The 13,895-nt window shown below is 43.0% G+C and overlaps 1 protein-coding gene across 2 annotated transcripts; it reads left to right on the forward strand.

Annotated features, from left to right (window-relative positions):
• The first annotated feature begins 13 nt into the window (after positions 1-13).
• Positions 14-5,596, forward strand: CUNH11orf58 (chromosome unknown C11orf58 homolog). Of its 2 annotated transcripts, none has more exons than XM_087745634.1 (5): positions 14-199; positions 489-569; positions 1,926-1,986; positions 3,777-3,889; positions 5,135-5,596. In XM_087745634.1, exons 1-5 carry the CDS (start codon positions 140-142, stop codon positions 5,342-5,344), a joined length of 525 nt encoding a protein of 174 aa, XP_087601760.1. In that variant the 5' UTR covers positions 14-139; the 3' UTR covers positions 5,345-5,596. The 2 variants fall into 2 exon arrangements, with proteins under 2 accessions (XP_087601760.1, XP_087601761.1); XM_087745635.1 differs by having other exon boundaries at positions 23-199; positions 3,777-3,886.
• Positions 5,597-13,895: the final 8,299 nt, after the last annotated feature.

Genomic DNA, 13,895 nt, shown 5'->3' on the forward strand with positions numbered 1-13,895 from the left:
CGCCGCGCCGCCGAGGGCCGGGCGAGAACTCGCGGTCCCGGCGCGCCCCGCGGCCGAGGCGGGGCTGTGACCCGGCGCTGGCCGAGGGAGCGGCTCCGGCAGGAAGGCGGCAGAGGGGCCCGGTCACCCAGCCGCAGCGATGAGCTCGGCCAGGGAGTCCCAGGGCCACCACGGCCTCAAGCGAGCGGCCTCCCCCGATGTAAATGGGCGCGGGGCCTGGGGCGGCGGGGAGGAGGCGGAGGCGGAGGCCGGGAGGCGGAGGCCGGGAGGGAGGCCGCGGCGCGGTCCCGGTGCGGCGCCCGAGCCCCGCGGCGGGACGCAGGGAAGGCCGCGGCCTTCCCGGCCGCCCCCTTCCTCGCGCTGACGGCCCTGCGGGGGCCGCGGCCGGCGAGGGCGGGGGGCGAGGGGCCGCTCGGGGGCCGGCGGGCTCCAGCGGGCCCCAGCGGGCGGAGGGGGCGGGCGGGCGCAGTCAGCGTGTGCTCCCGCAGGGCTCCAGCAGCTGGGAGGCGGCGGACCTCGGCAACGAGGAGCGGAAGCAGAAGTTCCTGCGGCTGATGGGCGCTGGGAAGGTGAGGCCGCCCCGCTCCCCCCCGCCCCCGACCGCAGCGGGCGCACGGGGACCCGGGCGGCGGGAACCCCCCACAGCGGCGACGCGGGGTTTTCTGTTTGCCGTGCAGCGGAACGTCGCGGCCGGGCGCGGTGCTCTCTGGGGAAAAAGACAACACTCAAAGACGATTTCGCTTTGGGGCTCTCCTTTAAGGAGGATTCGGGTTTCGCAGCCGCAGCTGTTTTATGTCAGCAGCGGGGTAACGCAAAACGTCGGCCTGAAATTGCCAAGCCTCTGCTCTGCAGCGTCCTCCCCGCCCCACGCCTTTATACCTTCAGACCAGCTAATAAAATTATTTGTGGACATCTCTGAGAGAGTCCTCGTTACAAACTAGCAAACCTGTGCACTAGGTCTGTAAAACTCTCTCTCATTGGGGAAAAAAGATTCAAAAAAATGGTAGCTGATAGACTAAACCAGCAAAATAGTAAGCCTAATTAAATAATCCAGGAGATATTTTTAACGAGAAAATGCTCTAAAACAATGTCTGCTATGCTTTTTGCAAAAAATGCTGTAAAACTAGTGCTTTCTCGACGTACGAAATGTTTTAGTATTGCAATTCTACTTACCTTCAAGAAAAATAATTTCACTTGTACTAGCTTAATTTGCTTGAATACAGTATTTTTGTAAGCTAAAATATTTTACTGTATTAAAGAGGTAAAAGTTAATACTTCCTAGTGAGTAGGAATAAAATACCCTATTAAAACATCCTGCTACCACTAATCTTAAGGTCTATTTGGATACTTAATGCTGCTTGCTATGCAATGCCAGTTCTTGCCTGTAGGGATACATTTGCTAATGAGCAACTACTGAGGCAGTATGTTAAAGAGCACCGTGAAGGTCTTACCTGATACTGTGACCAGGCTAAAAGTGGGATCATCGTAAGATGCACAGACTGAACTACTGCGTAGTGCCAAAGAGACCCAAAGGGTAAATTGTCAGAGCCTAAATTCACACTTGTCCAGCATTGTGTAGTGTAGTTTTTGTATCAGGTGATCACCATTCTTCCTTGTTTAGCTGACATACTAGTGTGGCTTGTCTTCATCTTTGGAGTAGTAAGAAACGGAATGAAACAGAACCAGCTTTGGGGTGTGGGAAGAGTAAAGAGTGTCTAGTTGTTGCGTTTCTTTTTTAGAAAATTCAACGAAATAAAGCTGAAACAAGTTTATCAAGAGACAGCAGTTGTTAGCTAGTAAAACTTAGAGTCTTACAGTTGGTTGTCAAGGTTTGACAGCAAACCTTTTCCATTTGAGATTTCCAGAATGTTGGCAGAGCTGTCAGTGCACCCTAAAGCTCCAAAACAAACTGCCTTTTCTTTTAGAAAGAACATACTGGCCGCCTTGTTATCGGAGACCACAGATCAACCTCTCACTTCAGGACAGGTCAGTTTATCCAACAGCTGATACAAAGTTGGAAATCGAATGCTTATTTAGGAACATCCCAGTACTTTGAGCTTCGTAGATGTTGCAGGAAGGGATTTCAGGTTTCGTGGCTGAAGTTGAAGACGGGTCAGGCTGTGGAGTTGTAGAAGTTCCTAATTTCTCTTATTAGATTGCTGACAAACACTTTCCCTGACTGCACTTACTTGCCTTCTAAAGTCCAGGTTCAGCAACGTACTTGATGGTCAGTTAAACTTGTGTACAAATGCCCTGGAAATCAGAGCCTATAGGTCCTCAGTCTTATTTTGCTATCAAAATAAGAAAGTAAAGTTTTATTGCTATTGGTACCTCGCAGTACTACACTTCTTGCTTGCTGCCAGGTATGGATATCCAAACCTCTAAATCATTGTGCGTGGAAAAGAACAGAGTTGATTTCTCCCCCCACCTGGTTACCTACTGAATAGAAAGATCTCTGCTGTGGAGCAATGAGGTGGAAGCTGAAAAGATCTGCAAGGTCATCTTGGCAATCAGCAATAATTTGATGTCATATAATGTATGACCGTGGTAACTTCTTATCAGGCTTGCTCAGGTAGTAAGTCAAAGTACATCGTAACCAAGCTGGGCTTGACTGTCTGAGAGAAGCTTTGATAAAGCTGTGTAGAATAGCAACTGTCAGAATTCCAGAAAACTTCTTTCCCTGATATGCTCCACTAGTCATTTTTCAGTTGATGAAAAATGATCTATGGCCCAAAGCACCAACAGAAGCCTGAGGATTGGTTCCAGGTTCTGCTGTTAGCTTGCAGAGTGACTGAGAATCACTTCCTTATACCTGAATTTCCTAGAAAGGAGATGATGCTTCCCTTAAGGAGTCAAATAGAATCAGTACTGCTTTGTTATTAGCAAACAGTTAAGATGCTGGGGTTTTTCACAAAAAAATCAGAATGGCTATTTTCTTAACGCTTTACTCCCTTGTCCAACATACAGTTATTGTCCTTTTATAATAACATACAGCTCTAACTTCCAAATGAGGAAACATTAATTTGCAACACAAGCTTTTAATTTTACAGAGATACAAACTAAAAACTAGTGTAGTAGGCCTGTCAGGGGAGAACTACAGATTCCTACCTTTCACAAGAACAGAGGATTCTTAACTATTTTAGACCATATTTTCCTGCAGTAAAAATGATTATTTACTTATTCAAACAAGTAACTAAAAGGCATGTAGAAGTAGCTCATGAAAATTAGTTTTTCCACTAGTTCCTAAAGACAGAAAAATGTAGAGCTGTAGTAACCGCTCCTGATAATTCAGGTTGTATGAAATAGTTTCAGATACAGCTGTGTAAACAAGAGCTGTAGTATTGTCCTGACTTCTGCTGCTATATATTAATCATGGTTTAAGCATAGTAATCACGTTATGTATGTAGTGGAGGTCAGAAACTTTCTCCTTGCTGTGACATGTTGCAGTATTGGCAGGAAGCACAGAGAAGTCATGCTGGTTATGTTTACCTTGTTTTGTGGAACATACACTGCACATAGTACAACTGCCTGAATGTGTCAGGTCTTGGGAACTGACCAACTCGTCTTTGTATCAAAGCAATTTTGCGTGCACACTTGATATGATTGCTCATAAATCTGATGGGTTTGTACGCAATAATACTCAGTCTAGTGGTTCAAGGTGGCTAATTTAAACTTTTTCACATATATAGTAATAAACTTGGAAAATGTGACTTTGTGTAATTTGATGTCTTTGTTAATTTGAATGAACCATAACCAAAGTACACTGGACAATGCAGGGGAAGAAGACAAGAAAATGAATGAAGAACTGGAGTCTCAGTACCAACAGAGCATGGACAGCACGATGTCTGGACGAAACCGGCGCCATTGTGGACTTGGTTTCAGCGAGGTAGTAAGTTGATTCTTTCCATAATGATTTGGCTTTCACTTCACTAAGACAGGATGGTACATGGTTCAAAAATCCAGTCACCACAAGTAGTGCCAAACTTCCACAGTTTGGGTTAAAGGGCAGGCTTACTGCGGGCACTTGACCCCTAGTTGTCCACACTGCAGTGGCCATTTAGCTGCCTGGAAATGATCGATGCTTCTCATGGTTCTGAAAAGTGATATGACGTGCTTAATGCTGCATAGTAGTCAAGACTGATTAGGACAGAAAGTGACAAAAATATTAGATCAGGGTGTTGCCAAGGAATACATAAGAAGGCAGGATAACCATCTGCGTTGTCGCTGCGAGCTAATTAATCTTAGCTTCCTGTTGCGGTGAGGCACAAACTTCTCTATGGTCCTGAAAAGTAAGTGGCTATAGAGGGGTCAGACAAGGGAAGTTTGCTGTACAGAGCCCTCCAGTGAGCTGACACCTGAGTGGTCTTGTACTTGCAAGGAATTCCATAGGAATGAGCAGGAAGAGAAGTGTGACAAAAGCCAACAGAATTGGGTTATTTGGAACATGTCTTCATCTGCCACTTGAAAGGAGCAATAATTAATCTTTTGCTAACTGTTAGCACCAATTACTGTGTAAAAAAAAAAAAACATAGCTGATGTTTCCAGAGCGAGTAAAACCACCTCTGCAGTGCTGGGAATCCTTAATATTACAGCCATGGAGGCTTTGCTCTTTAGGAGCATGAACAAAATTCCATTTGGGGATTGTTCTTGTTAGCAGTATCACTGGATTACTTCAGCATTCCTCATGCTGCAGTGTGCTAAACTTACTTTCAAAGATTAGTCATGGATATGAATTCTTGATGGTCTAGCTGTTAGTTTCATTATGTTTCACTCTCTGACAGATACTCAAGTGTCATTATGTACTGTGTATACCAAAGTAAGGAATTACTAAACTGATGTGATCTGAAACTTTTCAAACTCAAGTTAATGGTGTCTTTAGGATTTCTGCTGTAACTAAATAAGAACGTGGCTGGTGAAACCATGGATGTCACAGTTGGTATGGTTAACCACTTCAGTGGAGTTGCTTTCTGTCTAATAATTTGTGTATTAAAGACCTGTGTTTAGCAACATAGCCCATTTTAGTTCTAAAATGAAAGGAGCCATTAACTGAAACATTCTCACTGAGAAATTTTAAAAGCTGCAATGGAGTTGCCAGGAAGTAATGGTTTATCTGTCTCATAATCTGAACTTCTAGTTTCAGGAAGGTGAAGAACAAGAAGAGGCAGCTGGACACTCCTCTGAAGAGAGTTCGGAGGACTCCGAAAGTGGCTCTGAGTCAGAGCAAGAGGAGTCTGCAGAGGAGCTACAAGCTGCTGAAAAACATGATGAAGCTGAGGTTCCAGAAAACAAAAAAGAAGCAAAAAGCAACTATAAAATGATGTTTGTTAAAGCCAGCGGTTCATAACTGCAGATGTAACAGCTTTGTATTTAAAGTACAGTAAGCCTTATTGTTACAGTGCAAAGTGGAGGACCGCTACAGCACAAATCTTTGTATTATGATTTTAAAAAGACCCTGTTAGGTGACAAAAAGTAGTATTTGCTTTCAGTTGCCATGGATAACATTTTTATGGGCACAGTGATATTACCAGTTTTTGTAAAGTGTATAAAATACTGGATGGAGAAATAAATTCTTTTTGTTCCTGCCCAATCTCTACAATGTTATCTGAACTATTCCTCCCTTTATTCCATGCCAGATAAGGAAACTTCATGTTAGTGGTTTCTTTTGTTAGTACCCCAGTCTTGAATTTTTAACTCTTAAGATTACATGTGAATTACTGGATGTTGCATTAGTTGTAAAATACTGATATCGGCACTATTCTGTGATGTACTAGAGCTTTAAACAATTATTTTGTCTATAGATGCTAGTGTTGACAGGGCTAAGAGGAGAAATCACTCACTTCTGTGACAGTATTAATCACTGTATCCATCTGAAGTCCTACAGCAGTTGCACGGAAGATGTTTTAGAAACGCATAATACAACGGAAGGCTCTAATTACTTCTTTGGCTTTATAATGAGGGGGATAAGCTGTAGTTCTTTATACCTTTCAGTAGAAAAGAGTGATTTTTGAATTATTGGCTCCTGGTTATAGCACTGAGCTCTTATTAAAAGTAACTCCTCCCGAAGAAACCAGTTTACTTTGAAAGAGAAAATATAGTTTGATAATGAAAAGGATGTACAAATCATTTAGCTTTTTAAAATATAGAATACAGAGTTAAGTACGCAAGCCCTTCTTTGTTTTCTCTCCATACACACATCGCTTGGAGGTCTAAGTCAAAGGTTGTACCTCTCAAGTAAAACTGATAGGCTTAAAGAGTCCAGAGCTCCAGTAACTCCATCCAGCAAGAATTAAGCACATCCATTCCTCTGCAAATTTATAGTTTATTGTATTCAAGTAATTAATAAAATAGCAGAACTTTTTAGACTTCATTTCCTCTTAGTACATCGGACGGATCAACTGCTTCTCCTTGCTCTGGGAGAATCTGTCCCTCTAGTACAGCCTCATTCTGCCACAACAGTGTTTCAAGAAACACTCCAGATGCTTGTGGAGAATCTTCCATTTCTGTATACAATTTATGACGTGCAGACAACATTTGCAAGCCAGTTGACTTACATGAAAGCAGCAGTATGTACTATCATTGTATAGGTTTTATTGAACGTAAACATTGCAGCATCAGGTACTGGGGGAGGACTTGGAATAAGTTACATTATGGAAAAAATAAAAGTTCTATGATTGTAAATAAAAACTGAGTGTAGATTTTGATTAATCTGTTTTACTATACTTGCATTTAATACAAAATCTTTCAGTTATTCAGTTCTAAGAACAACATTACAGCAGCCACTAACAGTCAGTGATATGTACTTGACTTGTATGGATTTTTTTTGTTTTCCCAATACTGCCAGCTTCTAATACACAGACAAAAATTAAACTTAATTGTACATGGTGAAGAAAGAAGACCTCACCATGACTTACGAAAGCTGCCCTATCTCTGGGTAGAGATAGATGCCCTCCCCAAAAGATCAACTGATTAACTTTCCTAGTAGACCGATAGCAGTTTTTTCCTATTTAGACACTCGAGCTATGCTTTTAAACCAGCATTTCACTGTTAAATCCTTTTAGATGTGGCTGGTGGCTGTTTAGTGCCTTGAGTGAGATTACAGAATTAAGATGTAGGCTGCAAAATGCTGCCTATGCAGTGACTTCGCCGCCTTCCCTGCCCCAGCGCTGAGGCTAGCGCTGCTCTCGCCACCTTTCCTCTGCAGCTGCTCAGCATCCACGCAGATCTCTAGACCTGCCCATCGGCATGCATCCGATGAGAGACTCCGAAGGTGACAGAATCCATTGCTGTAGACCCACCCTGCAAGGCAGAGGGCCCTGCTGCTTTCCCACCAGCCTCACACGAAGGGCACGGTAAAACTTCACCTGAGGGCTTTCCTCTGCACTGCAACCAACTTGGAAAGACCCCGGAAAAGCAGATGCAGCGTGCAGGCCCTGCGCAGGTCTCTGCCGCCAGATGGGCTGCCACAACGAGCACCCTCAGGGGCCTCTGCCACTCAGCTCTGCCCCAAATTGATTACAGCCTCCTGCCTTGTAAAACAGATTTTGTCATCAGTTCTAAATATAAATAAATAGGCCACACAAGGATAACAATTAAACTGAAATGAAATTACTCTAGTAACAGCTCTGGCCAGGGGAAAAAAAAAAAAAAAATCAATCAAGACAACACGACTTCCATTCCCCAAAAATACGGCACCTAACATTGTGAACATCTGATGAGGTTTGGTGGAACTCTTCTATGATGCTGACCTAAGACTAACTGCTCAAAATAGGAAGAGTTCTACACAATCGCGTCTGTTTCTGTCTAACATTTATAAACGTATTATTAAGAACCTGCAGATTCATCTACGAAGCAGCCTGTCTAAGCAGCTTCTCCATATATATTGAGAAAGGCTGATTTAGTTCAGCGTAGATTCTGCAGCAAATGTTTTTATTCAGGAGTCAGTTTTAACAACACTGGGTATAAAGCATCAGCAGTAGCCACATGGATAGTAGCAGAATGGTTTCAGCTCTCACACTTATCGGAGACGGAGAACACAAGAAAAATGAAGGCTGATGTCTTGGCTGATTCTAGTCAGTTCTTTGCTATTTCAGGTTGGTACAGAAGGGGCTTCCAGAGATGACGGCAGACACCGAATCATGAAGAGGGCAACTGTATTAGTCTTTTCAAACAAGATTTGGCCACTGAAATTCCTCAACTCAAAGACCAGCTTATTTCCATCTCAACAGAAAGGCAGAAGCCTGCCCATACTCCTACATGTCTTCTTAGGAAACAACTGATGAAAGTTGGATCTGTCACAGAACCACCATCATATCTGGTCAAAGTTTTCATCTGTTTCTACACCACTCTGAAAATTTACCTACACAAAGGTCAATGCAGGTGCATGATCAGCATTTGGCTGTGGAAGACTGAAAACACTTGAACAGGTCGAAAGCACTGTGTGCCTGTTCCCCTTCCCTTTGCCCTGGAATAGGGAACCCCTCAAGACGAGTACTGTCACAGCCCCGCTGCCCACAAGGTCCTGCAGTCACAAAAGAGGACGCTTCTAAGCCCGGTAAAATGGGATCCGGTTCTTTCTCAACATCGTACAGGAATTCTTCAAGGCCAAGAAAACCAGATCTGTAAGTTGCCCTGTAGCTTTATGCAACTGCTTTACAGCTTACTCTCCCTTTCTTCCTGAAGAGGAGGCTGACAACTTGATTCCTGAAAGCACAATTTATAGGCCAGCTTCAAAGCTACAGGTCCTTCTAAGGCTCTGGTTGGGGAATTCACATCAAAGAAGATGTGCACACGTTGTGCTGATGCCAGAGAGGACGGTTGGTAGAAGTCTCTGTGGATTTGCTACAGTCCCCAGAACAGGGATTAAATTATGCACTGAAGCTGCCTCTGTAAACTGCAGGAGACAAAGAGAAGAAGTGGCAGTGCAATATCTCATAATCAAAGCCTGGCACAGTTATTTGCATCAGTCTCTTGGAAGCTGTCAGGGGATTAAGAGAAGGGACATCTGTCAAGGTACCCTCACCGAAGGGACAAAGCAGAAGTTGGTTTTGTTCGCTTTTAAGACTGCCACCTCAACTGCACTTTTCCTGAGAAAAACATCCGAGTAGTACATAGGTGTACGCATCACGATGGATAGAGAAAATGTCCTTAGTTTTTGCACAGCATTAAAGAAGCAAAATACTTAGTGATTTAATGTCATTTGATTTGGTTTTGCTGTGCAGGTGCGGAATGAGATCACACTGACAGTTTGTGCTATTATCCATCCAAATCCAGTACCATTTACGGTGTCCATAGCTCAGGCAGATCTAGTTGAGAAAAAAAAAAAGAAGAATGAGAAGTAATGTGTATCAGAAGAAGGTTTTTGTATCATCAGTCAAGCAATACGGGGGCTCATTTAAAAAAAACTTCCTTGCTTTGAACTTTTTCACAACTGCCCACCCTGACACGCAGGGAAATTCTCTCAAACCGTTATCGTAAGTGTTCTCATCGCATCAAGCTACATTAAAGACTGCAGAAAGGTCTGACAATCTGAACTGCCTCCTTTTCACCCTCATATTTATTGCTAAAGCTTTAAAACAAATGCAGGTGAAGCTTTTGATCCTTAACTGGTTAGGGCCAAGTCTCCTTCTTCCCATTACAGCCACTAAAGTCTAGGAATCGAGATCTGTTTGTAAGGACACAGTAATAGAACATCTCTTACCAAAATATAATTTTTCTATCAAAAAGGTTTCTTCTTAACATAAAAAATCGATACTAGACACAAAAAAAAATAGAGATCAAATTTGCTCAGTAGTCAAGTGATGGAGCCACTACCTAGATCCTGACTAAAATCTGCGTAAAAAATCATTTGCCAAGTCATTTTTAAACGGGATTCAGTGAAGACAACCGAAGAGTCCTCAGGCATACAGAAGGCTTTGAGGAAGCCAGGGGACACAGGTACAGTCACGAGATGTTGCTCTCTCTTCCTTCTGAGCCTTTCATCCAGGTTACAACTCGGAAAGTGAGCAGAGCAGCCAGTTCTGGTACACATCTCAGCAGTGGTCCCTCACCTTTTGCTTATTCTGTGTCTTAGCACCACATGAAAGGAGAACGGGACCAACCTGCGTGTGTGTGCATGCGTTCACACCGCCCAACACAGACACACTACAACTGCACTGGGCAGAAGACAAAATCCTGTTCCATACCGGGAGAAGAAGACAGATGCTCAAAGGCGCAGTATGGAAGAAGCTGAGTAGGGACACAGAAGAACTGTTTAACATGAACTAGCAGTCAGAAAAGCCAACAAACAGACAAGACGAGAGACAAACAGCATTAGCAGTGGCTTCTCTGATGTCAACTTCGACCCCCCCCACCCCACTCCCCCCGAGTGGTACAACTCACTGGAACTAAATGTCGCCAGCTACTTCATTTCATTAGGGTTAGATCTTGCATAAGCCACCAGCCAGAGTTTCAAAAAACCTCCAAAACACTCCATGTCTCAAGAGATGAACCGGAAAACAACGTTAAGGCTTTTCTCAATTCTGGCTCTAGAGACCAAGTCAAGCCAGCCCAAGCCCCCTGACGATACAGCAGAACCGAGGCCAGAGACTACAGCAGGCCACACAACACTCCATCTTGCAGTGGCACGTCACAACCGCTGAGAGAGATGCACTCACTCGGGCCAGGCTCTGTGCCAGGGCGGACCAACCTTTTCCACCCCTGGCTCTGGGGCAAGCTGTTCCTACAGGGAAAAGGAGAGTTTCACTCATACTAGCCATTCCTAACTGCAATTTGGCTTAAACAGAGCGCAGCAGCTGCCAATAGAAAAGACAATTGTCCTGTTACCAAAACACTATTTTGAAGTCGTGATTCTCTCCTTCACCCATTGCCACCATCAACACTCTACTCTCTTGTTTATCCCATTCATAAGGTATTTTTTGTACTAGGACACTGGACTTCCATTCTCACTTGCCAGCTATTCCTTATTCTTACCTTCCCCTCTACAATTTAGGCCGACTCTCTTCGTTAAAGCATTTTGCTTCTGTCCAAGTCCACGTATTCCAGCTCCTTCAATTTTTTTACCACCCCTCACTTCAAACCACTAGGCTGTTCTCTGCTCTCACCTTCAGCCTCTTTCTTAGTCTTGCTTGCAGATACATCTCTGCCATTATTTCATACAAACTCACTACTCACCTTTGTTTTCTTAATTTCTTCCTTCCTTCAGTGCTTTCTCATGCTATAGCTCCTGGTCAAAGGCTTCTTCTAGTGGGCAACAAGAAAACAGCATTGTCCTTTAAGCTTACATCTTATAACACTATTTCATCAATAACCGCTCCAGAAATGCTGCCTAATTCTGTTAGCGTTTTCTTTGGAGGCTGTTTTGCACTCTCTGTAAGGCAACCAGGAGCACTGGCAAGTAAATAACAAGTAAACAGTGCACAAATGCGCACATATGCAATACTTTCTGGTTTTATTTACTTTTCTAATTAGTGCTCAAAGTTACTCTGCCACCTCCCAGTAATTTCACGGTAGGCTTTATAATTTTACCTTCCTCTTAGGTTTACCTGTAGTTTAACATTCAAAGTATGGTTGTTGCACAGAATACCTCCACAGACTTGTATTAAAAATGCTCTTTAAAATTCCAAAGCTTTGAACTAAAGAAGTATCTCAAGAAGTTTTCATGGAAAGTTCATCTCGGTTGGTTCAATTCAGCTACAGTTAGATGCACCTTTTGAAATAATGGAAAAAAATGTAAAGGGGTCAGACCCAATCAATACAGTTGTTCAAACAGAATTTCAGACACTGTGATGTGTGTATTTTTTGTGCTCTTTCTTTGTACTGCTCCACTATGAAGAAAGGTTGCTTTTGCTAGTAGAGCAATAAAAGTCTTAGCCTTTTGAATACAGCCAAATAACCAATGGGAATGTTTACTAGGTAGGGAAAATATAGCATTTTTTCATGTTTTTCTTGTGCATGGCTTTGTTCTTTTTATAACTACGCAATACACAGACAGACACGCACACGCGGCACAGGTGAACACTTTAAAATACTCGAAGACAGACATAAATCGGAGGGGTAACATCAGATCATGCCTTCTATACCTTCTAAATTTTGACACTAAGTAAATCTGGTCTTTCCTTCATATAACATCCAGAAGGTAATTGCTAAGACACATGGGAAATATGCGGTTTTACAGAGGGGAAGAGACGCTGATATAAAATACATACACATATATTTGAAGATCTGGAAATCAGATGAGTAAATGGCGCGGGTGGAAAAACAACCACGTAAACAATACCAGAACACGCTGGGAGTGCTCTGCGTTTTCGGAACACCAACCCCTCCCTCCAAAGGCTACGGGGAACCTGAGACCGCCTCGCCTGACCTGTAACGATTTTTTTGAAATAGCCGCACACAAGTTCAGTAGTATCTTTCAGTAGCTTTTAGCTCCACACGTAACTTTCCAGAATAGAATCTCTTAATCCAGTTGCTTCCTGAGAAACCTTTCTATCTAGGGTTTTTATCCAACTGTTCCAAAACAGTCTGGATGCCTCTAACTACTGCTACTGCCCAGTCCTTTAAAACAAAAAGCTTCATATAGCGGCACAAAGACAAGCAACAGCTCTATAGCTCAACAGCATTTCCTAACAGCCCAGCAATACCTACAAACTCAACATAACAGCGGTGAAAAAAAAAAAAAAAAGGGGAGTGGTGTTATGCAAGTTCAAAAAGTTGAAAGCAGTGCTACTCATGAGTATCAGGCTGTAGTTTTAGAAATTCAGCCGTGCAATAAAATTTTAATAACTTTAGTTGAAGAAATTGGAAACAGATGTATAAGGGAAGTCAGTCTGCATAATTTTTGCTTGGTATAACATTGCAAAACACTTAATTAAAAAACAGCACCTTCGAAAGAAGAACTGATACTGCTTTCTAATGAGTTTCTGTTTCTTTAATTATAATTAGTCCCAAACACTTAAGATGCTTAATAGGCAGAGGGGGAAAAAAAGCCACTTTCTGACCAAAATGATATCGATCTGCAAGTAGACATCATTTTTTTCCAGTCTTAACATTAGAGAGTAGTGTCTAACACCTACAAAACAGCATTTTGATTAAAAGAAACAGAACTGGAAATCAACCCAAACTCAACGCTACATGCATATGAAAATTAGCCCTAATTATTTGCAACTACACCCATCCCTGCAAAAAAGACGGTCACTGGAGAAGAGCATTTCACATATTCAATAAAAAGTTTCGGAAGAAAAATTATCTTGGTAATTTTTTCCCAAATATGGGATTAACTATGGACACAGACCAAAACCTTTAGGAAGACTAGTTTTGTTAAAAACATTAATGGTATTAACTATTTAGGGCAAAATCCTTGTCTTTCATGCAAGCCTGAATGAGCAGATTGTGTGTGTGGTCAAAGGAAAGAAAATTAACGTCTCCCACAACCCGCAGAGCAGAAGTGCCTGCACCCCTTTCCCTTCATCGCTAGGGCAGCAGGCAGAATTGGGAGTCAACGGCTGCCGCAGCTCAGGAACCCACGGGCTGCGCTCTTCACCCACCAATTACGGCCACGTACTCCTCCCTCCTGCGTAACAAAGCTTCTGGAGAAAGAATGCAGTTTCACTGAACCACGAAAGATGTGGTCAAAGGCTCCTTTGTGCGCCGGAGAAACAGGAGGAGCACGTCATAAGCAGCTCAGCTCTGAGTTTCTGCTGCAGGCATCTGAAGGTCAAGTACTCACATTCTCAAATATTTGCCCTCGAGTTCGCAGAGTCAACACTAAGCTACAGAAATACTTCTAACTGCTTCTTTACATTTTGTTCTAGCGATTAAGTTTCAGAAGAATTAAACATTTCCACTGGTCTTCATCAAACCGATGTCATTTGAGGGAACCGTTAGAGCGTACACCGTTG

Source organism: Nipponia nippon, unplaced genomic scaffold (genome assembly GCF_047370975.1).
Source record: "Nipponia nippon isolate SJK-2023a ecotype South Korea unplaced genomic scaffold, ASM4737097v1 scaffold_10, whole genome shotgun sequence".
Classification (NCBI taxonomy): domain Eukaryota; kingdom Metazoa; phylum Chordata; class Aves; order Pelecaniformes; family Threskiornithidae; genus Nipponia; species Nipponia nippon.